Source organism: Ceratotherium simum, chromosome 20, assembly GCF_057802395.1.
Source record: "Ceratotherium simum simum isolate JZ-2026a chromosome 20, ASM5780239v1, whole genome shotgun sequence".
Taxonomy (NCBI): Eukaryota; Metazoa; Chordata; class Mammalia; order Perissodactyla; family Rhinocerotidae; genus Ceratotherium; species Ceratotherium simum.
The window spans coordinates 52000841-52024628 of record NC_141919.1 but is presented as its reverse complement, the minus strand read 5'-3'; the positions used below and the strand labels follow the sequence as shown (position 1 = coordinate 52024628).

General features: G+C 46.9%; 1 protein-coding gene and 1 long non-coding RNA gene across 3 annotated transcripts in view; one reads left to right on the top strand and one right to left on the bottom strand.

The window, feature by feature from the left end:
• Window positions 1-14981, top strand: part of LOC147914464 (uncharacterized) — a 52685-nt gene extending 37704 nt beyond the window's left edge. The window contains exons 3-4 of the long non-coding RNA XR_015555479.1: window positions 3381-3446; window positions 13526-14981. This is a non-coding gene — a long non-coding RNA (uncharacterized LOC147914464). The remainder of the gene's footprint in view (window positions 1-3380; window positions 3447-13525) is intronic.
• Window positions 9368-22493, bottom strand: NFIL3 (nuclear factor, interleukin 3 regulated). Of its 2 annotated transcripts, XM_087444766.1 has the most exons (3): window positions 22309-22493; window positions 15164-15311; window positions 9368-11236 (listed from the first exon to the last, which is right to left on the bottom strand). In XM_087444766.1, the coding sequence occupies exon 3, from the start codon at window positions 11058-11060 to the stop codon at window positions 9669-9671; it is 1392 nt and encodes a 463-aa protein (XP_087300892.1). In that variant the 5' UTR covers window positions 11061-11236; window positions 15164-15311; window positions 22309-22493; the 3' UTR covers window positions 9368-9668. The 2 variants fall into 2 exon arrangements, with proteins under 2 accessions (XP_087300892.1, XP_087300891.1); XM_087444765.1 differs by lacking the exon at window positions 15164-15311.
• Between the last annotated feature and the right edge of the window lie 1295 nt (window positions 22494-23788).

Below are 23788 nucleotides of genomic sequence, written 5' to 3'. Positions count from 1 at the left end.
ATGCTACTTGAATGGTGGCCACCTGTTTCAGCTAGAGAAAAGATAAATAGTACAAGACATCATAGAATGACACCAGGGCAGGTAAGTGCTATGGAAATCTGACATAGGAAGAGCATGCAGGATTTGCGGGATGAAGAATATCTTCACAGAGGAGGGAGGAGCAGAACCTTTTATCAGCTGAAGCCCAATACCAAGATAAAGAGAAGCAGTGCGCTAATTAAAGGGGCCTGCTGCTGCCTTGCTCCACTTCCCTTGCCTCCCATGGGCCCCTGAAGCCTCTTCATGGGGTCCCAGGGCTCCAGGGAGAACGGCTGACATCAGTGGTATGAAGTCGTGGCTTCACACTGCTTTGACTGTGACCTGTAATGAGATCTATTTTATATCGGACACGGAAACATATAAGAATACGTGTTTCACAAAACCACAAGTTACACTTACACATATAATGCATTGTTATGTTATCTATTCCTTCCTTTGAAGAGTTGGCTAGTTTCTCTTAAATTAATGGTACAATCCATTATGATTGCAACCCACAGTTTGGAATTCACAGGTAATAGGAGATAAGCCTGGAAAAATTAGGATTGGCCAAAATGTTGAGGACTTTAAATTCCAGATAAGGGAGTTTGGCTTTTATTATTTATTCACAAGAGGGCCTACTGAGGTTTTGAAAAGGCAGGGGGAGATCTATGTGCAGCAGTGGGCGTGATGATGTACATGGTAAAGACAAGCTGGAAGTGAAGAGATGTTGCAGTAGCCCACAGACATGAGGCGATTAGGCCTAAACTAGGAGGGTACAATAATTATCGTGCTTCTTTTTCTTTCTGATTTCTGCCTTTAAAAGCACTAGTAGTTCAGGGATAAGGCAGTGTGCACATGGTTAGGGGAATGGCTCCTAAATCATATCCTGGTTCCCCCATCTGCCAGTTCTGTGAGCTTGGGCAGGTGTGATGGTTAATTTTATGGGTCAATTTGACTGGCCATCGGGTGCCCAGATTAAACATGACTGGGGAGTGTCTGTGAGGGTGCTTCTGGATGAGGTTAGCATCTGAGTTGGTGGACTGAGTAAAGCAGATTGTCCTCCTCAAGGTGGGTGGGCCTCATCCAATCTGGTGAGGGCCTGAATAGAACAAAAAGATGGAAGAAGGGGAATTCCCTCTCTCCACCTTATTGCTTGAGCTGGGTCATCTCCTCTCACCTTCTCCTGCCCTCGGACTGGGATTTACACCATTGGCTCCCAGGCCTTCAGCCTGAGTTACACAACTGGACTGGCTCTCCTGGGTCTCCATCTTGCAGACAGCAGATGGTGGGACTTCTCAGCCCTCATACAAGTATGAGCCAATTCCTCATAATAAATCTCAATCTCTCTCTCTTTCTCTCTCTCTCAATCTATAGATGGATAGATAGATGATTGATTGATATATGATAGATAGATAGATAGATAAATGATAGATAGACAGCTGATAGATAGATAGATAGATAGATAGATAGATAGATAGATAGATGATTGATAGATAGATAGGCAGATAGATAGACAGACAGAGATAGAGACATCCTTATATCCTATTGGTTCTGTTTCTCTGGAGAATATTGGTTCTGTTTCTCTGGAGAACCCTGACTAACGCATCAGGGTAACTTCACATTTCCATGATGGACACAGCCAGAGCTCCCCAAAGTAAAGATAATGTTTGTGGCACCATACAGAAGCCCAGAGCACTGCATAGCCTCATGCATGTGTGCTCATTGGAAAGTTCAACCGTGGCCTGCCACATTCCCTGAGGCAAAACAACTCCTCTCAGTATAGGCAGGCAATTCCTCTGAATGCAGCTTCCGAATCTGCTGTCACTGCATCCTGGTCTCCCTGTCACCTAGTCCTCCAGTCCTGGTTGTGGGAGAGAAGGGAGGGGAAGGAGGGTGCAGAGGAAATGCTGCTGGTGCTCTCGGCTGGCGCTCACCATAATTTTCTATGTTTGAAGTACCCCTTGAGTTCTGAGAAAGGCATACTCAGAAAAAGATGAACTGTTGCTGGTATTCTTTATTATGTTTCCATTGTAAATACATATTACTGTATTTTTAAGGCAGAGTTCAATTTTGGTACTCTATTCATGGCATTTAGGCATCAGAGACCTTGGCAAAAACGTTAGGCAGTGAGAAACAAAAAGCAGTAGGTTTTAGTAATTTCTTGTATTTTCTTCTGCTGAGCAGTGTTTATTGCTTTCATCATTTATTATATTACACTTTTCTCCATCACAGAACATTCTGGCCTGAGGTTAATTGACTTTCAAACTCAATGAGCATGAAGAGTGACACCTTCCTCAGTTCTGCTTTATCACGTGACTCCAAGGAGGTGCTGGGTTGATTCCTTCTACCTGGGGAAAATGAGTTTCCATGTGTTTTGCAAGCTTGAGGCCTAATTTGCATATTGACAGCAAGAGAAGTGGAGAATACAATTATCTTGAGTTTCTAAAAAGACAGTCATTTACAATATCAAAAAATTCAGAATTCTTTCACTTGAATTATCTAAATAATTATCATAATTTCATTGGGCAGTGATGTAGATATGATCTTAAATATGATCTTTGGCATACAATACAAAAGCAACTACAAATGAAAGAAGCAAAAAATAAGTTATTTTTATACTTGTACTTTGTAGAAGACCACGGCTAGGTTCATTGCAACCCACCCTCGTCAGTAATCCTGGCTTGGCCGATGCATTATTGGTGAAGCGTTCAGAAAATGCTGATGTTCGTGGGCAAGTGAGAGCTTTTCAGCTACATTTTAAAGACTTCTATTTGTCAAACCACACAGTCATGTGGTTTTAAGGTTTCAGGCGGGAAAAGAAGCAATCTGGCGACTGCCGGCTGGTGGTGGTCCTAAGTCCGGAATGGCTTGACCCGCGTTGCTGACAATTGAAGAAGCAGCGGAGGGTGTGCCGCAGAGGGCAGGCGAGGGTGCGTGCTCACTTCTGCTCAGCTCTTTGGCCTGACATGTGGCCCAAGAACAGGGTCATCTTAGAGCTGTCGAGACAGAAACTGCTTGGAGGAAAAGGCTGGTCCTGTGGAGCTTAGGCGTTCTAGGTAAGTTCTGAGAAGAGGAGAACCACCGCAGTCCCTGGCCTGACTCCCTCGCCGACTGCACCTCGGAGCCTGCCTTGTGTCCCGCATGACGGCCGCCACCTCGTCCCCCCAGGACGGCTGCCCCCTTCTCCCTCCAGGAGCCCCCCCATTGCACCTCTTCTCGGCAGGTCCTGACTGCCGCCTGGCAGAGAAACCTCCGCTCTGCCTCGCTGCTCCTCCCGTCTCTGTCTTCCCGCCTACACCACTCCTCTTTCTCCCGCCCAGCCCTGTCTGGTTTCCTAACTCTTCCCCATCCTTTTTCTCCAGAGAAATCAGCACGCACGTGGACAGGACGAGGGGGACGGAGTGGAGAAGCTGTGAGTCCAGACGGGGGTGAGTGGAAGTTGGTGGCTCTGCTGCGCACTTTGGGACATTTCTAACCTTGTGACGTGGATGCATAAAGGCGGTCTGTAACTTTGAACCCCTCTTCCTGCGGGGGCACAAGGGCGGCTCAGAGCGGCAGCTGAGATCAATGACCTTGGCCATTCTTCCTGGGACACGGAGGGCTCACACTGTCCGTTCACAGCTGGCCGGGGGACCTCGTGGTGTAGCGATTGGGACAAGCCCATACCCCAAGCGCTGCATGGCTTCAGCCCGGCTCCCACCCGAGAGCTTCTGAGACCTCTGCTGTGTGTCCAGCCACAGCATTCTTTTCTTCTCACCCATCACAGCCTGGCCAGGAATCCTTCTCCCACATTCTTCCCGGGCCTTCCCCAGCTTTCTCTTCACCCTCGCCCTCTGCTCTCCTGACCTCACTCTTGACTGCCATCTGCGTCTTCCAGCAGGCGGTTTCAAGACTGTTTCCTACAGCCATTCCTAAGTGACTCAGGGGCAATCTCTTAAGCCTGGAATTCCAAATCCTTTGGCAACTGGTTGTACATTTACTTTTGAATTTTATACCTTACCAATCCTCTAAATAAATTCACTTCTCCAGGGATGCAGAATACCTGCACCGCTGCCCCGGATGGCGGTAAGATCTCCGCTCTCCGCTCATCCCGGGTCTGACTTCTAATTCCCCCTCCAGCCCGGTTCTTTTCTTGCTGAGCTGTCCCTCAGGTCCGTGCCATGACTGCAGCCCAGACTCTGAGCTTCTCTCACAGCATACTCTCCACACATTCTACCTCTCGGTAATGTCTGCTGGCTGCTACCACTTTCAGTATTGTGGTCTTTCTTTCACAAGCAAATTCAAAACTCTTCAAAAGGAGATACTGCCTTTTCGCTATGTTTCCTCCACAGCACGTAGCACGAAACTGCATATCCACAGGCAATTTGTATTTATTGATCATTAGCAGGGCCTCCCTAAGCCCTGAGATCCAGATAAGGTGGTCTGGAGCCTCAGTTGCATGGGTTGTCAAGGTCCAGTCCCCTCCGGCTCTGCGGGTTCCTCGAGGCCTCAGCCTTCACCATCACCCAGCCTTCGGTGCCTGCTCCCAGGGGAGCTGCCTTGCTCTGCAGAAAGCTGATCCGGATAGAAAGCCCAGCAACCAGCAGAAATCCACGCACACAAAGCATCTGAGAGCCTAGGAGCACTACTGACGATTGAGGAGGACATGGAAGAACGCTTTTGCACATGCTCGGCAGTGGCCTGCCTGGGCCTCCTGTCCCCTTCCCTACCTTCTCTTCTCTCCCTTCCCTCTTCCCGTGAAAAGTAGCCCCCAGTCTCCCCACGCCCTGAGAGGCACAGACCACCACCACCCCATCTCCTCTCACGTTCTCTGCAAAGCAGCCTACCTGATGACATCATTGGTTTTAGGGTTTTCCTGGGACCCCAGAAGCACATCAGTTATCTTTTCAAAAAGAAAGTTCCCTCTTTCATGGGAAATCTAGCACAGCTGTTAGAATAACTTTTTTTTTTTTGGTGAGGAAGATTGTCCCTGAGCTAACATCTGTGCCAATCTGCCTCTGTTTTGTATATGGGATGCCGCCACAGCATGGCTTGATGAGTGGTGCGTAGGTCCATGCCCAGGATCCGAACCGGCGCCCCCTGGGCCACCGAAGCGGAGCTCAGGAACTTAACCACTAGGCCACCAGGCCAGCCCTAGAGTCACTTTTTTTTTCAAGCCTCATTACACTGAAATATCTGCTTATGTCAAGGTGGTTCATCCTGAGGTTTCTCTCGTCCCTCCTCTCCCTTTTGTTAAATCATGTATATTGTTGCTGAATGACTTCCTTTCCTCTCCTTTCCTGTCTTCATGATTTCTTCCACAGGCGCTTTCAAAAGGGCCATATTCTTACCTCCAGAACCCTGGACTTCATTCAAGCACTTCATTCAAGTGACTTTTCCTTCTCAAGTGGACGAGATTGACAGAGATGTTGAAAACGGCGGTTACACCTGTCTGGGTGACTCGCTTATTTGGTTTCCCTTATAAAGTCCTTCCACTTGTCAATGCTCAACACCTTGGCAGTCCCTGGCCTGATGACGCAGTGGTGACAGCTGCACGCCCTCCTGACTTTTTCAGTAGTGCTCTTTGTCACCTTCTAAGGTCACCTGTTTTCCATTGCCAGGACTGCTACATCTCATTTCCATTAGTTCTTGCACTACTTTTTTCCTTATGTCCTTTAGAATCGGTATAAGCTACTGACTACTGCCAAAGCCTTTAAACCAGCCGTACTTTATCTGACCTTTCCATAAGACATTCTAGTTCACCAGCTTCTAATTAAACTATAGTTCATAATCTGAGTTTTCTCTTATTTCTCTGTCCTCACTGGTATCTTGAGTATCCTGTAATTTCAAATCCTTGATAGGTTTTTCTTATTTAAATTTTTTTGGTGCAACTAGTAGTGAGACACTGTACAAACCGTGCTAACAGCTGTACTTCTTCTTAACAACCCCAACCCCCGCCCCACAAAACACACACACAAACCAAACCAAGTGGGTGTGGCCAACGAGTCTCATTTTTGAGGGATAATTTCTATTTTTCAAAATGAGTTTAAAAGCTACCAGTTTTGGGCCGGCCCGGTGGCTTAGCGGTTAAGTGCGTGCGCTCTGCTACTGGTGGCCCGGGTTTGGATCTCGGGCGTGCACCGACGCACCGCTTCTCCAGCCATGCTGAGACTACATCCCACGTACAGCAACTAGAAGGATGTGCAGCTATGACACACAACTACCTACTGGGGCTTTGGGGAAGAAAAAAAGGAGGAGGATTGGCAATAGATGTGAGCTCAGAGCCGGTCTTCCTCAGCAAAAAGAGGAGGATTAGCACGGATGTTAGCTCAGGGCTGATCTCCTGCACAAAAAAAAAAAAAAGAAATTTGATTTAAAAAAAAAAATGGCTACACGTGAATGGAAGACTGACACAGATGTTACCTGTTTTTATTTGGGAATATTTGCTCCTTGAAGATACAAAAAAAATAGTTATTACACAACTGTTGTGCAGCCGAAAAGCAGAGGCTCAAACAGCAGTTTTACTAATTTACAGAGAAAAGGCACTGACAACCTGGACACCACCTCAGACTCCCCTTTTCTCCGGCAGATAAAAGACCCTCCAGTCTCATTTCCCTCCGTTATGTCAGGGGAGGCACTAAAGTGCCGGATGATTCCTTGCTGGCCGGCCTCTTCCCGGTCCCTGCCTGGGTTCTGGCTGCTGTGAGAGCTTCTGCAAGTCCACCTCTCATAGTCTCAGTATTCTCCTTTATAAAATGGACACGGTAATAAAACAATAATAATAATAGTGAGGACAAAGGAGGGATGTGCTGCTGGGCAGGCTACGTGGGGGACACACATGCGACGTGCGTTCTACACATGTTCTACGGGGAACTGTTGGCCCCGGGCGATGCGCTGCCTTTCTGAACCTGCCCCACCGCACTCCTGCTCGTGCTCTCCCCATTCTGGCAGGTGGAGGGAGGAGCGGCTGTTCCTGCTGCTGCATCCCCATTCGCCCCACTGCTGACCACTCGGCTCCCCTCCCTCTCCTCGTGTCCAGTGGCCGGGGTGGGGCCTCTCTGATTTCCTGGCTAGAGGTTCCTCCCCATGGAGGCCTACCTGATGGCCATCTTTCTAGGAATTCTTAAGAATTTTGGTGCTCTGAGGCTTCTGTTTCTTACTTTTTGAGTACAGGTATAGATTTGGTTTTAAACGGGTTTGATATCATTTTCTGGATCTTTGTGAGTGGGAAGGAGAGGCAGTGGCATTTCGTCAGTTCACATCATGAAACAGAAGTGTCACAGTGCAATTGGACTTGATCTCTTTAGTTCCTAGTGAGTCTGGAACTGCTTGTTTATGCCGTCCTTTTAAGCAGTAACATTTTAAACATCATCCCAACCACATTTTAGATCCTTGAAATTATCAAGCAAAATGACTAAGGCAGAGGGCATCCAAATGTGATGTATTCACCATGACAGCTCATATTAGTGGTTAACCTGGCAGGTGCAGTGATTCAGGTGGGCCCTTTGCTTCTGCACTGCTCCCAGAGGTGCACAGGACAGCTGGAGATTAACCTTTCTGGCTATTATCCACGTGTTCTTATTCTCCCTTACGGTACCACTCAGTATAAGGTGCATCCCTTCTTGGGGCAATTTATCAACTGTTTTCTTAATATTTTCTCCTCTTTCACGGCCACGAGACCTCCCACCCCCGCTGGGCTCCTTAGGAAAGCGCACTCCTGCACCTCTCTGCACACGCACTGGTGCAGCAGGACAGCTGTCTCGTGTCTGCACACTTGGCGTTGACACAACCCAACACTCCACTGGGAGCTGACTCATAGTGAGCAGAGGAAACTAAAGCTTTTCTTCCCCATATATAGTTATTTTATTGTTTTTCTCCCAATTGTGAACTTAGCCTCTTAAAAAAATTTTTTGTTTAACACAGGAACCTGACTTGACATTGTAGCCCTATCATAATTCATGTGGTTAGAGTCACTCCATCCATTCTAGGCTGTCAGATGCTTTTGGATCCTGACTGCCATCCAATAGCCCTCCTCTGCTTTGTAACATCCAAAAATGAGATGGGTCTGCCTCTGGGCCTCACCAGTCACCAATAAAATACTGATGGGAGAAGGCCACGGGCTGAGACGACAACACGTTTCTCTAAGAACCAGGTGATTTCAGAGAGAAAACGAGTCACTGTGGCCAAAGGACCAAGCAAATGGCATGTGTGTGCATTACTAATTCAAAAGACTACTTTTAGGAATATAAAAGTGCAAGAAGTTTAAGATACCAAAATTCAGGCTTTTATTCAAATGAGGCAGTCACCAAGACTGCAGATCCCTAAAATGGGATGTTACAGTCAGGCTCTTCCTAGGTGCCACCAGGAGATACTGGCAACGGAGTGAGGGTCAAGTCACTCTGCATGTGTTCTACGACGCCTCGAGTCCCTCCACCCCCTTCTAGAATAGACAAGAGGTCAGTGTGGAAAGAGAGGTTCTGGAGAGGGTCTGGGTGAGGAGAGCAGCGATGGAGAAAGCTGAGCTTGACAACAGCCACCCGCCCCCTCGCACCCCACCCAGCTGCCAGGCCCACCTTGCCACAGAAGACACTGGTCTGTGTCTGATGACACTTACTTCTACGGGGCAGCTGAGGACCCCAGACAATCATCAGTAATGGTCTCAGCATCAATTTCCTTAGAATGCTGCTTTCTTCCGGACGTCTCTATTACACAGAGTTTCCAAACTAGAACTATTTATATCTATCATTAACAAATGGTAAAAAAACAAGTCATTAAAAAGACTCAGACTATACATGTTGGAATATGATAACTGATGTGTTCTCTGAAATTATGGAAACTAAATAAAAACAATTTCACTAGCTTAATTCTCTAGACGGTTATACTCTAGAACTGTTAAGATTTACAATAACATAAAAATGATTTCATCCTCAGTCTTTATCCACGCTTTTAAAAGTACTGATAATTAATAAAGTGGGTCAATGACTCAACTATCCACATCCATGTGTCATATCTAAAAAGAGAGATGATCGAAGAGAGGCTGATGACAAACAACTTGGATTTTTCTACTTAAAAAAATTATGGAGAAAACCTAACCTTAAAGAAAAAGATAATGAGGAGTAATATAGTAAATTGGTCTCAAATGCAAGAAAATTAATTATTTTTTTCCTCTCTTTGGAAGGTTTTCAAACATACTATAGCCTGGGCCAAACGAGAAGAAAAACAAATTATATGCTGAACTTATACTTCAGTTCTCTCTTATTCAGGGGAGGAAACTCCCCCAAATAAGTAAAATGCAGAATATCTTAATATCTATTTTTGTAACTTAAATTGGTTGTTCTTTTCCATAAAATCAAGTGCAATGCAGCAGAAGTTCTGTGTTTGTCACCAATCCTTTATTGAAACTGGTAACTTACACACTTTATAATAGAACAACAAAAATAATGTTCAATATATACAGCTTTTGCATGGACTATTGGACTATACACAAGGCAGAGTGATAACACTATGTAATCTTCATCATAATTGGTGCACAAAAAGACACTCAACAGACGACATGTGAACATTACAGTGAAATGACATCACAGGTCCAGTGAAAATTCAGCCTAATACAAAACGTACTCATCTATTGCAAATGACATCTTCCTCGATGCCCAGAGCTGGTCAGTAGTACGTCACCCAGAGTCCGAGGCAGAGATTTGGTGCGTGGCTATGAGTCTCTTCAGTGAAACCACCTCTGCAGATAAGTTTGCTATCCCCTGCTTCAAAAACAAATTCTCTGGGTCAGAAACTTTGTAGCCATTGTCTTTCATGTCAACCACTCCAGTTTTGAAACTATTCTGAGTTTTGCCATTAAGTTCTTTTTGATGCCAGTGTTCCGATTTGAGAGACCAATCTTGAATGTTAGTCACTTGCACTGAAAAAGGGGTAAGGGAAGAATGTACCATATTTGGGGCACTGTGCTTCTCGAGTTCGAAATGTCTCTTCGATGTCATGTCAATCGGCGAGGAAAGTTTTTGCGTGGCATCGAACTCGCTGTCCAATGCTTCCACTTTTATCTGCATGGCTCTGGCTTTAATCCGAAGCTTGTGTGGCAAGGCAGAGGAGTTCACCTCTGGAACTTTAACCACGGTGGCGTGCACGCGTTGAAGTTCCACAGGAGAGTGGATCGGGCCCTTGGGAACCTGCTGCTCGTCCTCCCCATCGGATGACTTTCCTACCACCCCGTCATCGGTTTCCGACGTTCTCGGAGAGTTACTGGAGGACCGGTTGACCTGCAGGAGAGGGGGAGAGTGTGAATAGCCAGGGAAAGGATTCCCCATGTAGTTCTGATACACGGACGCTCGGTAGGCGCCTCGGTCATCTCTCGGCTCCCTCGCGTAGTTCTCCAGTTCCATCGGCTCTTGCTTGATGACCTGGAACTTGCTGTCAGGACTTCTGCAGCCACTCTGCGCAGGGCCCTCCTGCGAATGTTCCAGCGAGGACACTTCCGAGACATCAGACAGGGAGCTCTGCGGAGAGTGCTTAATGACTGAGATGCAGCTGCTGGCCACCATCGAGGGCTCATGCTCGTCCACAAAGGAGCTCATGCTGGCGGCTTTGGAAGTCTGGTAGTCTTGGAAGTACACAGCTGTGGAATTACTGAGTTTCTGAATCTCTTGGGCATATGCTGTAGAGCTAATTAAACCAAACTTCAATTTTAGGGAAAGCAGTTCAGCTTTTAAAGTGGCGTTTTCTTCTCCCAGCGCAATTAGTTTGTTCTCTAAAACCAGGTCATTCAGCCGACGCTTCTCACGAGACCTCTTGGCAGCTTCGTTATTTTTTCGCCGTTTTTCCCAATACATGGCATCTTTCTTTTCGTCGGGAATGAATTCCCGTTTCCTCCGACACGATGCAGACTTGTTTTTCCCCATGCTGCCTTCATTTAGAAGTAACTCTTCTCCCGTTGTCAAGTCTTCGGAGACTTCACTTAAAGCAGAATTAAGCACCATCATCTTGTCCACACTGCTACCAGTCTCAAGAGATGCCTGCTCCTTCTTGATGGTCTGCATTTTTCTCAGCTGCATCAGAAACAACCTTAACCTATATATGCAGTGCAGGAGAACAAATTACTTTCCCAAGATTCTCAAACGCTTGATAAACTGTGGGTTAAAATCCATCAAGATTCTTCCTTTTGTTCTACTGTCCGGGACAAATCTCTCTGGCTGCCCTTCCTAAATGGAGTGGGGGTCTTCTCAGTTACCTGCAATAAGTGAAAAGAAGCAGTTATCCATTTGGTTAAGTACTTATTACCAATTATGTACCAAGAACTACACTAAGTATTTAGGATATACAGGTCTGAACATGACATAGTTCTTTCCTTCAAAGAGTTTGCAGTCTTGAAAAGGAAATAAGTACCCAAATACCTATATGTGAAGTTGGAGAGGTGAGACCTATCAGCAGAGTCACTTGTGGCCCAGGGGAGTGAGAGAAAAAAGCACATCTGCCTGGGGAGAAACAGTGAGGCTGTGTTTCAGGAGAAGAAATGGTGGGGCGGGGCACATGGGGATGAGGCATTACAGGAAGGAAATGACAGATCGCCTCTGGTTGGTAAGTTCTTAAATAGTACTTGCACATTGTGGTGCTTCTGAAGAATTTGAGTTAACATTTATATCCCTGCAAAGCAGACAAGTGCACCTCATAAGGGGAACTTTTCCAAGCAAACTCCTTTAATGCCAGTAAACAAATTCTGCAATTACGTGAAAGAGAATATAAATGGAGCTAAATTTTTATTTCCACAAAAACTAAATGCCACACAAACAACCAGGTGGTAGTTGTTTTCATCTGACTCTTACGCGGACACAAACCTGTCCATCACAGCGCTGACTGCCTGTGGGCATATGTCCAGCTCATCCCACCAGGGGACTCAGCCCACTGAACACAGAGGGCTCTTCTCACTAAAGCCATCCCTCTTGATGCATCTGTGCTACGAGGTTAGAAACGTTCAAATTGATTCATCAAACATTCACTTAAGACTAAAGCATCCAAAGTGCCTTCTTTGGTCCTGAAAATTGTCATAATAGATTTCATTTATATAATAGCTTAGGACTAAAATAAAGTTACTATTCAAAGGGACTTTTTTTTTTAAGTACAGTGCATTCTTGAAACAAAGTTATTTTAAACCGAGAGAATGTAATTATGGAAAGAATTTCTTTCCATTTTACTAATTAGTTTCAAACAAAATTTAGAACTCAAAAATAGAACCATCAACCAGCTTCCTTTTCCACTGATGAAATATTTATAAATCTGAATCTGGCTTGACAAGAGATAATAAATCCATATTAGGTTTCAATAACAATCTCTTCGTGGTGGTTCTGGATCTGTGTTTCTAGAGAGGGCTTCTCTGCCCAATTTTCCAATAGGTGATACTTTCATAAAGACGCGTGTGGTAAGACAACCGTTCACTCAGCACTCTGTGCACACGGCGCTCTACTCCGCCACATTAAAGACACTTAAAGTTCTTGTTTCACGTCACTCTTTCTCGTGCATAGTTTTATAATGACTAATGAAAGGAAGTTTAATTTTATCAGCTGGAAAAGCCTGCCAGCTTGTGTCTTTTCCAGAAGGAACAGAAGGAATGATGTAATGATTTCAGGATTTATGATCCTGAGTAAGAGTAAGGTTTAATGCCATGTTTTTGTCCATCAAACTGAGCCAATGTGGAAACAGTGAGTTGCAACTTAGTGAAACTCGTGATTATTAATACCCAGTTTCTGTTTGTTTTTGATAACGCAACTTCAATAGGAAACGAAGGCAGAGAGTCTGCCACAGCAGGCAGGGATGGTGCAGAAAGGGAATCTTTCCAGTCACCACTTAGGAAAACAACACCACTTCCTATATTCTCTCTAGGGTTTGTCTTCTGACGTGAAAACCCATTTTTCCTCCACATCGTGAATGGATTCTTTCCTCTTGTTAAGGATTTGTATTCCCTAATTCAGTTAAGTCCTCCCCCCTAAAGTCAAAGGAGTGTTGAAGCAAAGAATAAAAATTCCAGCTGCAGGAGGGCAATTACACTGATCTCTTCCAAGGTGCCTTTCACACCCTCACTACATCCTCAGGGACGACTGTTGCTTTAAACATCTTACAGTTCCGTGCACACTATTACTCTGGGTATTTTCTCCACTGGAGAATCTTTGTCTTCCATGCATTTTTTAATTTGTCCCTTCCTTTAAAAAGAAATTGTATTTCTTTTACATTTTGCCTCACCTATGAGTTCTTACAGTTAGGCTTTGAAATGCCCCACCATTCTGGCTATTTTACTTATTCTTCCTAAACTTTTCATTATTTCATCATTTTGTATCCATTTTCATCATTTCTACATGGAGTGAGCTGGGACTTTTTTCAACCTCATGGCCCAAACGCTGCATGCACCATGAGTCTGGCTTGAGTAGGGAAGGCAGCCCTCGCCACACCGCGTTGAGAAAACAATCCCACGTTCACTTAATGAAAATATCCCACTTGTCTTAAAATCTCTTTAACCTCTTTCTCCTAGGTGTGTAAGGATTGTACGTCCACTTGATCATCTCTACAACTTTGTTGGGACATTCAAAACCTGCAGAAAATCTCATTTCCTTTTGGTAATCTTCTTCCTATTTGAATTTTACTACGTGTACCAGAATCTGGGATTCCCCTCTCATCTGCACGGGTTAATTGTCTCTACGACTCCATCAGCAAGTCAGCACCTACTGTCTTAGGATATTTTCTCTCATCTTACTTATCAAACAATCTTGCAGTGTTGAAAAGGTTTTTCAGCAGTGTGAGCCACTGTAGAGGGAGGTGCTGATTTTGCACACTGTGTATCTCCCCACTTGTTTGTTCTGTGTGCCCAACTATACTGCAGACCCCTTCAGGACGCAGAGGGAGACATTTGTATCCCAGCAACAAAGTGAACAGACTAGTGCTCGACATCTGATTGATGGTTGCTCATTGGCCTCCCATAAGAGTGGTAACCAAAAAACTTTTCTGATACTAATTTAATATTACGTAAATTATAAAAAAAAGATATTTTACTTATTAACAGAGAGCTTCTCTTATTAATTGATTTATTCAACATATATGGAGCACCTACTGTGTACTGGGCACTAGCCAGACTGGGGGCACATAAAGGAGGGAAAAACCAAACTCCCAAGAGTCGAGGGTCTTAGCCTAGTCTTTGGTGGGAGACAGACTCACGAAGGCAGTGGAAGGCGAGGGCTGTGTGAGGAGTGATGCCAACGGGGGCCCTGGTACACATACTACGTCCTTTCTAGCGGAACTGCTTTTTTCTTGGCATGATGTTAACAAAAACAGTCATAAAAGGTGCCATTTACTGAACACTTACTACGCAACAGGCACTGTGACCTTGGCCTGCCATTATTTCATTACCCTCATGATAACCATTTTCAGATGAGAAAACGAAGGCTCAGAGAAGTTAGGCAACTTGCCCAGTGTCACACAGCTGGATAAGTGGCAGAGCTAAGACTCCAGCCCAACTTTGACTGAAGTCCAGCTCCTCTCAGTCCCTCTCCTGTACTTGCAGAGGGTCATTCTGGTGTGTATCGGTGGAACACATCTCATTCACATACATTCTTTTTCTGTGGAATTTCTTCGCACTTCTGAGTAATATAAACCCACTTGCTCAGTTACTTTGGGGACAGGAAAGCACTACTGGATGCTGCCAGAACAGACAACAAAGATACCACCTGGAAGTTTTCTCCAGCTTCCTCAGAATTATTTTATATCCTGAGAGTATTTAATGAATTGAGAAAACATTCTAAATTTTCATGTCTCTGCTAAAATTTTAATCTCCTGGCCCTATTTATGCAAAAATAAATCGAGGAAAAGAAAAATTACAGCTACGGACATTGTCAACTGTGATTTTTTTTTTTAACAAAACCAAAAATGTATCCATTTTCAACAGGGTGGCAGGGGCAACTAAAACACAGAAAGACTGAGTGAATTTCCCAAGATCACACAGCAGTTGAGGGCAGAGATGGGCCCTAGAATCTGTTTATGTTCCTCATCAATGAACTTAAAGCAGATGGCAAAGATGGTTTACAATGCCTTCTAAAACATCAGCATTCATGCTCAACTAATGAGTTTATTTCAAACTCCAATGTTTTTGCTATGATTAATTCGACAGTCCCTTCACCTCTGCCTCATGTTTTCAGATCACCACTAACGCCACGTCAGTCACTGCTTGTTCCATTTTGGGTGGGTAACTGACGCTAAATGCCGATTCTATGATGTTGGCGTCTTCAGTGTGGCTCCATTACACCCGTTAGGTAATATGGCTGCTTCTTAAAAACACAAATAGAAAGAGAAATTTAAGAGCAGGAGTCATCACATTCCAATCGACATATTTTCCCATACCTAATGTGGACGCGCCACTGCTAATTATTGCTTTTTCATAGCACATTGCACTATTTCTACAGGCAGGAGTCATGTTTCATAAGCCAGGAATTTTAAAGTCTATTTAAGTCAGATGACCTAAATATTGTTTTTAATTAAGGTTAAAATTTGGTTTAGAAAATTCTCTAAAAGAATAAAACTTTACAACATAAATTCTAGACCCAATTTCTCCTCGAGGAGTAACCTCATTACTGATGTTTACAATGATAGATCTGTACCTTCTCTGGCCTCCAACGCATCTCTCAGAGAAATAATGGTGACAATTCAAACTCTTTACAAAACAAGAAAAGAAGAAACATTTTGTTTCAAGCGTCTAAAGTCTTACTAATAGTTTAGACATTAGAATCTACTATGAGAATATTCTGTTGTGAATTCTCTCTTTAAAGGGGAAGCTTTACTGCAGATTGTTTCTATTATCTATTTTGATTTTAAAATTCTCTCAATACAAGATGAAATACTGTTTGATGTGCCAATGATTTGGAAACATTTTTACAGAACCATCTAATTTTTCCTCTATTCTCTGAATGTGCTCTTACTCCCTCAGAGGTATAGTATAGATACCATTAAAGAGAAAAAATTCTTTTATGTTAAACTGTAAACCCTCTTCCTCCACTAAGGCATTTGCTTGTTTTTGAGAGAAGAGCCATTTTAGTGAAAAAAAATAAAGTTACTCAATTCACAGCTCTTTAAACTATTAATACTAGCAAAATGCTAACCTACATTTTCTTCCTGTGGGTAAAATCCATGACATGATTGTTTCAATAAAATGCTTTACTTCTATTCATGGATAAAAATAAAATCCAGTACTTGAAAGCAGAGATAAAATAGGAAAATACACATGTGTAATCAAGAGGGGAGTGGGGATGAAGAAACTCAGGAAACGCTGAAGTTGTACAAGGATTTTCCAATCAGGCTGAAAAACAGAAGGTTTTTTAAATTAAGAAAACTATGTTAAACCTCTCTAAGTGCCAATTAAGTGCCTCCCACTAATAATATAATTCTGTCTCTAGGAACACAGACTTTACAGTCAGAGAGAAATGTGTACTTGATCGAGATGTCAACACACACACAGACTCTCACACTTTGCCAAAATCTATCCTATCACAGCAACAAACTGACCTACTTTTTCTACTTGGGTGCATCAGTAAATGTGTCAAAACCTGATCGGGTTTATGACGAACGAGAATATTTCAAGTTTCTTGCTCTGTCATCCTCAACAAAGGACTACTTGAAAATTAGATTTAAACTTAATAAATATGACAATGTTGCATTTTATTATCACATTGATACACTTTAAGGAACTGAAATGTGAAAGAGTATAACTTAACATGCTTTCTTTAAGGAGGTCAGCGTTTGCAACCTGGTGCACAATGAAAATATCCTGAACCCTGCGCAGAGTAAGCGCACAGACGCTAACGCATACAAACCATCGTGGGCTTGAGAAATACAAAAGGATAAAACTGCCCTCACTAAAGAGGGAGAGAATTTGGGGGGGAAATGCATTTTTAAAAATCGGCAGTCACTTCAAAATGGGGACCATTAGTTTTCTCGAAACTTTCAAAAAGAGAATTTGTCAGTCTAGCAACTCATCTGAAATCTTAAGGAACACCAATGATCACCAAGTAACCCAGTTATAGGAAATCTTGCCATGGTAAGTAATATCAGAACCCACACAACAGGGAACAATGATGGCAAAAATGCTGCGTGTGCAGGGGCTGGGGGAGAGGGTCTGGTAGGAAAAGTTCTTGAATGTTCCTAATTATACTGAAGAATCATTCTAATTTCACTTTCTTTCCCTGTGAGCGGATGATTACAAATGTCATTTACTTTACTACGTGCCTTATGAATAGGACAGATTTTTTCAATGTTTAGTTTTAGTGTTTATTTGAAGACTACTTAATTGCAGTTTAAGATCCCTGGAAAGTTAATTAATAAAAGACACCATGTTCTGATAACTAAAAGGTTTACAAGCATCATTCTGATTCCAATGAAACTGAGGCTTCAAAGCACCGATGATTACAAACTGCATCTAGTAAATCCCACTGAACTTTATCATGAAAACAAGCCTGTGCTCTCTAATTAAAACCAGATGAGAAACAGTATTTTTTTTTCACTAGAGGAAAGTTATTTGCAAAGAAATTTGAGAGATAATTGGGGGTGTTAGTAATAGAAACTCATTTTGAAACTGAAAAACTCTTATGTAATGTCTGTGATCAAAGGTCAGACTCTTTCGACATTCTCCTACGAGTCCGATCTGGATAAAAATCAACTCAAACATAATTTAGAAAAATAACAGGATATCAAACAATGTGTTAACTCTGTGAAATACAGGCATACCTTACCAAAACAAGAAATGAATATTAAAGGAAACTTCAATTACATTGTTTCTGTCATATTTTGAACTGAATCCCAAGTGGGCCCTCATTCCTCAATACGTATTAAAAATAAACAACTTTTCACAGCACCAATGCCATCTGGATTACAATGGAAATAATGAAGTATGTGTGAGTTTAGCTCGGGTAAAAATAAAGCCGGGGCCCTATGACTGCACCTTTTCCATTCCCCGCTGCAATCACATCCACGTCTCGGAACTGACTCCACGGACCAAGGCAAGGTCAACTAGAAATATCCACTTGGTGAGTGAGTCAGGCCCATTGCTCAACATGGGACAGGGCTCTCACAAAGGGTTTTAATTTTCAGGCTGTTGCATCACAGTGATGTTATAATTGCAAAGATAAGCCTTTAACACAGAAAAGGAAATTGTTTCAAAAACTACAGTGAGCCTGCACTCACACACAGGGAAGGGAGAGGGACAGAGGGGGGTGTTCCCAGCACGGCCCCCATCCCCTTTTCAGGCTCCTGGTCTGGGCTGCTAATCAGTTTCTCTCCACCTCCACTCCCTTATCTATAAAACAGAGATGATAACTCGACACTCAACACAGTGCCTGGCACACGCAGGGTAAGTGTTTAGTAAATATTAGCTCTTAATCTCACTTCTGAAGAATGAGCAGTTCCCAGCAATGAGGATGATGATGGTTCTAGGCCATTTTAGCCTCTTGAAATTCTTAGTGAAGCACTGCCCTATTGCAAGGGTAACCCAAAGACATTTTCTCTATTAGTCAAAAGGGCCGACCATCAGCGTTTCCCCGTCCTTAGTTTTCAGCAGCATAGGCTGCTGCACATGCTCCCTCCCAGAGGACTCATCTGTGAGGTCTGACCAGCCTGGATGATCTCAGACCACAGAAGTGCAGTGCAGAGTATCCAGGCAGGAACATCGTCACAGAGAGGTCAAGGGAACTTGGAAAAGCCGTGCTGTTTGCCACTTTTTACATCATTCCTGCCACCGTCACACCCCTCTCTGTTCCTTCAAACAGTTTTCCAAAACATTAACCCAATGACTTGGGAAGTGTGAGATTCTGCAATCCTGTCAAGAATTCTCTCCAAACTTAAATTATCATTGAACATAATGGCAAATAGTTTCGAAAAAATATTAACCATTATTAGAACAAAACAGATTTCAAGAAGGATCTTTAATTGTAGGCTTAATTCAAACTTCAATCTTTACTATGACTGCACAGAGACTTAGAGATAAATGAAGGGGAATACCTTGGTATGAAAAAAAATCTGGTTCCTGGTCAATGATACAGGAAGCATTTGCTGGGCTCCTCAAACTGCCCAGCGGGACTGGTTTGATTCCCTCAGTTTACCCTGCAGACCCAGGTCAATCAGGGCAGCGCCGAGCTCACAGGCTGGGGCCTGGACCAGCTCCTCCGAGCCTGGAGCCTGTCCCCTAAGCATGTCCTCTAACTGCTGACAGCGCCTGACACTCAGGAGAGAAACTGATTAGGGAGGGGGCTGCAGGATACAACCCCAGAGAAGCCAACTTTTCAACAAAGCACATTGTGCCGATACGCTTTCAGAAAACATCTGAGATGTCGCCCTGAATTCTCTGCGAATTGCTGCAGGAGCACCACCTCAGAAGTCTTGCGCCAGGAAGACAACACTGTAGTCTTACAGGACAGCGGCGGCTACGTGGGCGCTTTGATTTTTGTTTTATTTTGAACTCCGGGGATCGAGTTCTCTCTACTCTAGCCTGTGACCGCACAACTAAAGGTTCAAAGCAGGAAAAAAACGTCGACTCGACTAGCCACAGTCAAGCTGGGGCCCCCTTTCCATCGCCGTTAATGCTGGAGCGCCCCCACCTCCAATTTCTGCGGTCTGTTGACATCTGGAGATTTTCTTATGTCTTTTTCACTTCGAGAACCAAGAAGCGCTTGCCTCCAAAATACACTGCAGCCTCCTGGAACAAAGGTGTCCGCGGTGCTCAGAAGCTCGCCGCGCAGGAGGCAGGAGCCAGGAGGCAGGCCCCCGAGCCGCCCGTCGGAGGGCGGGCCGCCTCGACGCGAACGCTCAGGGCGCCGCGCTGCCCTCTCCGCGCGGCCTCGCCCTGGTCCCTTCCCTCCTCCCCGGCTCCCCTCCGCTCCTCCTGGCTCCCGTCCCCTCCTCCTCGGCTCCCTTCCGCTCCTCCCTAGATTCCCCCGCCCCTCCAACTCCCCTTCCCTCCCTCCGCCCGGCGAACCCAGAGCGCACCCGGACGCCCCGGCCCCAGGCGGTCCCTCCGTACCCCCAGCGCCGCGCCTCCCCGGGACCCGCCCCCCGCCGGGTGGGCGGCGCAGCGGGGCCTCGGCGCCGCCAGGACCCCCAGCGCCAGAACAAAGGAATGTGGGGAGGGGGCGAGGAGGAGCGCTGGCCACCGCGCAGCCCCCGTCCTAGCGCCGCCCAGGGCGCTCCGGTGCCGACCCGAGGCCCCCGCCCGCCACCCCCACGCCCCCCAGACCTCACGGGCCGCAGGAGGGAGGGGCGCGCCGGGCGGCACCGGCGCGCCACTGGAGGTAGCGATCCGAAGGTGGCGCAACGCGGCCCCCTGCGGGCCCGGGGCTGCCAGCCCCAGCTCCAAAGTAGGTCGGGGTCTGACACTGGGGGCCCTGGAGCAATACTAGCTTCTTGGAAAGCGACTGCAATTATTTGGGGTAATATAATTTGTTCCAGAGGTGAATCTCTATAATACGCCCCCCCAAGAAAAAAACCCACAACTCAGCACGTTATTTAAATATTACGTTACGAAAAAAAAAATCTGACATATACACACCATCACATACATATATCCACACATAATTACACAAGAGTCCAGGGAAAAATTTAAAATCTGGGTATATTATATATTCATATATCCTCACTTGAATAAAACTAGGGTATCCAGACAAAAATACAATCTACTAACCTATATCTGTTTCCCATAAATCATATCTGGTCTGGAGCAAAAAAACATGATGTGAAATAAATACTTGTGACCTCACTCGCTGTTGTTATTTACAAAAACCAAGACCAGAAGATGATGCTTGGCCATCTTCTGCTGTTCTCAGAGAAAAGCACTTTCCTAAAGTGTCCTTTAAAAAGATAAATGGCAGTCAGCATCCAGCAAATCATCGGGCTCTGCGAAATGCCTTCCTAAAAATACAATCTTATCAAAGGTCTCCGAAGGCGTGGAGTTAAAACTACAGCAAATGGCCTTGAACTTGTATTTGCACACAGCCCTGGAGAAAACACCAGAAATAGCTCTGCGAGGCCACAATTGTTAAAATGTGATAGTTAGGGCTAAATTTAGAAGAACGCACACTTCATTTAGGGCAAAAGACACACATTCGGCAGCATGAGCAAACTCAACGCTTACCCGGTTTTCTACTTTCCTGTTTAAAATATCCTTTTAAAAAAACTGTTACAGTGACATTTGAAAGGCTGAGACTGCCCTACTTTCTTTGTAGCAAGATTATAAAATCACGTAATTAGCTCCCTCTTCCTATGCTCACTGCCAGCATATTCGGCAGTTACATAATGCAACATTTCCAGGAAACTATTATGTGATCTGTCTTGTCGTGTCTGAAAAATGACAATAAGGTGAGAAACAGGGCTGATCGAATGGAATGCATTAAAATCAGGAAGGTGGGGAGGTAAACGTCACAATGGTTCGTCCCAGATTTAAAAATAAGAGCTCAGAACACGTAGGAGGCGAACCTCGTAGTATCCAAGATCAGAATTCAACCCGAGAAATTCTTCCTTTCATTTTTTGTAGGAGTGTTTAAAAATATATCTTTTTATTTGGGACGTAGCAGAGATGTAAATAACGATCTAATATCCAACGCTGCGCTAAAATTACCAAATCATTGCACACGTACGCGCACATTCCCACATCAGCCCGTAATCCTCGCCAATATTTCACCGCGGGCATATCATGCAATGTGTGCAAGGACGAATCCCACAACCTTCCCGAGCGCTAGTAAAACACGCTGACGACAAACAGGGTGGAAAACGTCTGTGCAGACACAGCCCCGGACACAAACAAATGCGGCGCAGGCATTCTCCGAATGCCGTCACCGTTCACGCTACCAACGCTCTTTCTCAACGAGAAAATCGAGACGATTCCCCACTACTCAGCCCCTCCTCTCCCCGCCGCCAGCCCCGCAGAGGGGACGAGAAAGAAAGGAGCGTGGCCCTTCCCGCTCGAGATGGCTCAGCCTCCCCCAAACACCAATTTTCCTGAAATCAGGAGACATTATGCAACAGCAGCGGGGGGAGCGCAAACCAGCCCGGACTACGTGCCGGCGCGAGGGCGCTGCAATCAAAGCAGCCACCTTAAGGTGGCGAGTCCCCTCCTGACAAGGCAGCAAAAGTTTATGTAATGAATGCCCCGCACACACTCGCCGCCGCCGGCCGGCCCCGCGCGCAGCCCGGCCCGCGCCCCGCGCCCCGCGCCCGCCGGCCGCGCGCCCCGGGAGCGGGCGGAGAACGGGGCGCCGGGCCCGGGCCGGCGGTGGGCGGAGCGCTTACCGTGTTCCTGCTCTCGGGCTGGCGAGCCGGAGCGGCGGGGAGAAAGAGCGGGGCGCCGGGAGTGGGGCCCCGGGGCGCTCGGCGCTGGGCGCTGCGGCTCCGGCCGGGCCTCGGGGCGGCAGGCGGCGGCGGACGGCGGACGGCGGCGAGGGCGCGGCGCGGGAGGCGGGCGGCGCGCCGGGTCCGCGGGCGCCGTGGCCGCGCCGGGAGATGTGTGTTAGTAGGTCAGTTCCGAGCGCCGTGCTACGTCGCCGCCCGCCAGCCCCGCGGTGACGGGCGGCCGTGGCCCCAATCGCCGCGCCGGCACCCGCCCCCTGCCCGCCGCCAATGGCCGTGGCCGGCGGGGGCGGGCTCTCCGCGGCCCCGCCCTGCCCCGCCCCCCGCCCGCTCCCCTCCGCGGCGGCGCCACCAGCAGCCCGCGTCCCTCCCCGGCCGCGGCCAACGCCGCCGCCCGAGCGCCGGGAGGACCTGCGCCCCGCGCCCGGCTCGAGGGTTGCGCAACGGCCGGCGCTGCCGCCTCGACCGGGCGAGTCTGGGGACGGGCCCGAGACCCCCACTCTCGCCGTCCCGCTCTACCCACCACTGCCTTCGCCCTCCAGGTCGCCGTGGTGCGGCTGTGAGCCCCGCGACCCTCGCTCCCTCGCGGAGGAGCTTTTTGTCTCCCCGAGCGCGCAGCCGGCCGGGGCTACCTGTTGCCGACCGAAGGCCGCGGGCTGTGGCGACCCGGGCGTGGCAGGGACCTCCGCCTCCCCCTCCCCGCACACTCCCGGGAGGACCCCTCCTCCTTGGGGTGGGCGAGAGGGGAGGCCCGGGGGGGGGGGGCGCTGGCGAGCTGCCAGCACTGGGGGCGGGCAGCCGTGGGGAGGGGGACGGGCGATGGGTCCGAGCCCCGCGGTGCTGCGTAGGCAGCGATCACAATGCCCCCGCGCGTCTCCCCGGAGCGCTCGAGGGCCCGGAGCGGAGAGAGAAAGCGCAACGCACAAACACCGCCCCCTGCACAATTAGGGCGAAGATGACGGCTGCAAAGTTGTTGCGTAACACGACCGGGAAACGAGGTTCGCCGACGTCCATCTCGCCCCGGCCACGCAGAGAGTGGCCACTGCGGGTGCGGGTCGGCGGGCGGGGTGCGCCCGGCTGGTACGGCCACTGGCGTTTGCTGCTGGGGCTTGAGAGGGCGGCGCGGGGTCTCTTCCGGTGATCTTGGAGCCAGAAGCTTGTTAGTGTCATTTCTGCCCCTAATTGGATGCGGTTTTCTGCCCCAAATTCCCGGGTTACGTAAGAGACGTAAGGAAATGGGAGAAAGGGCATCTCGCAGTGAGTTCCTAAGTCATCGCGCTCAAGGCTGTAAAGGCACGTGGCACACACCCCCGGCACGTTTACAGATGATAGATAGAGGGGCAGTGCTTGCTTTAGCGAAGGAGCCATGTTCCTGATAGGGACGCACAGACTTGCCCAAATAGGGAATGTGGCAGGTGGGAAA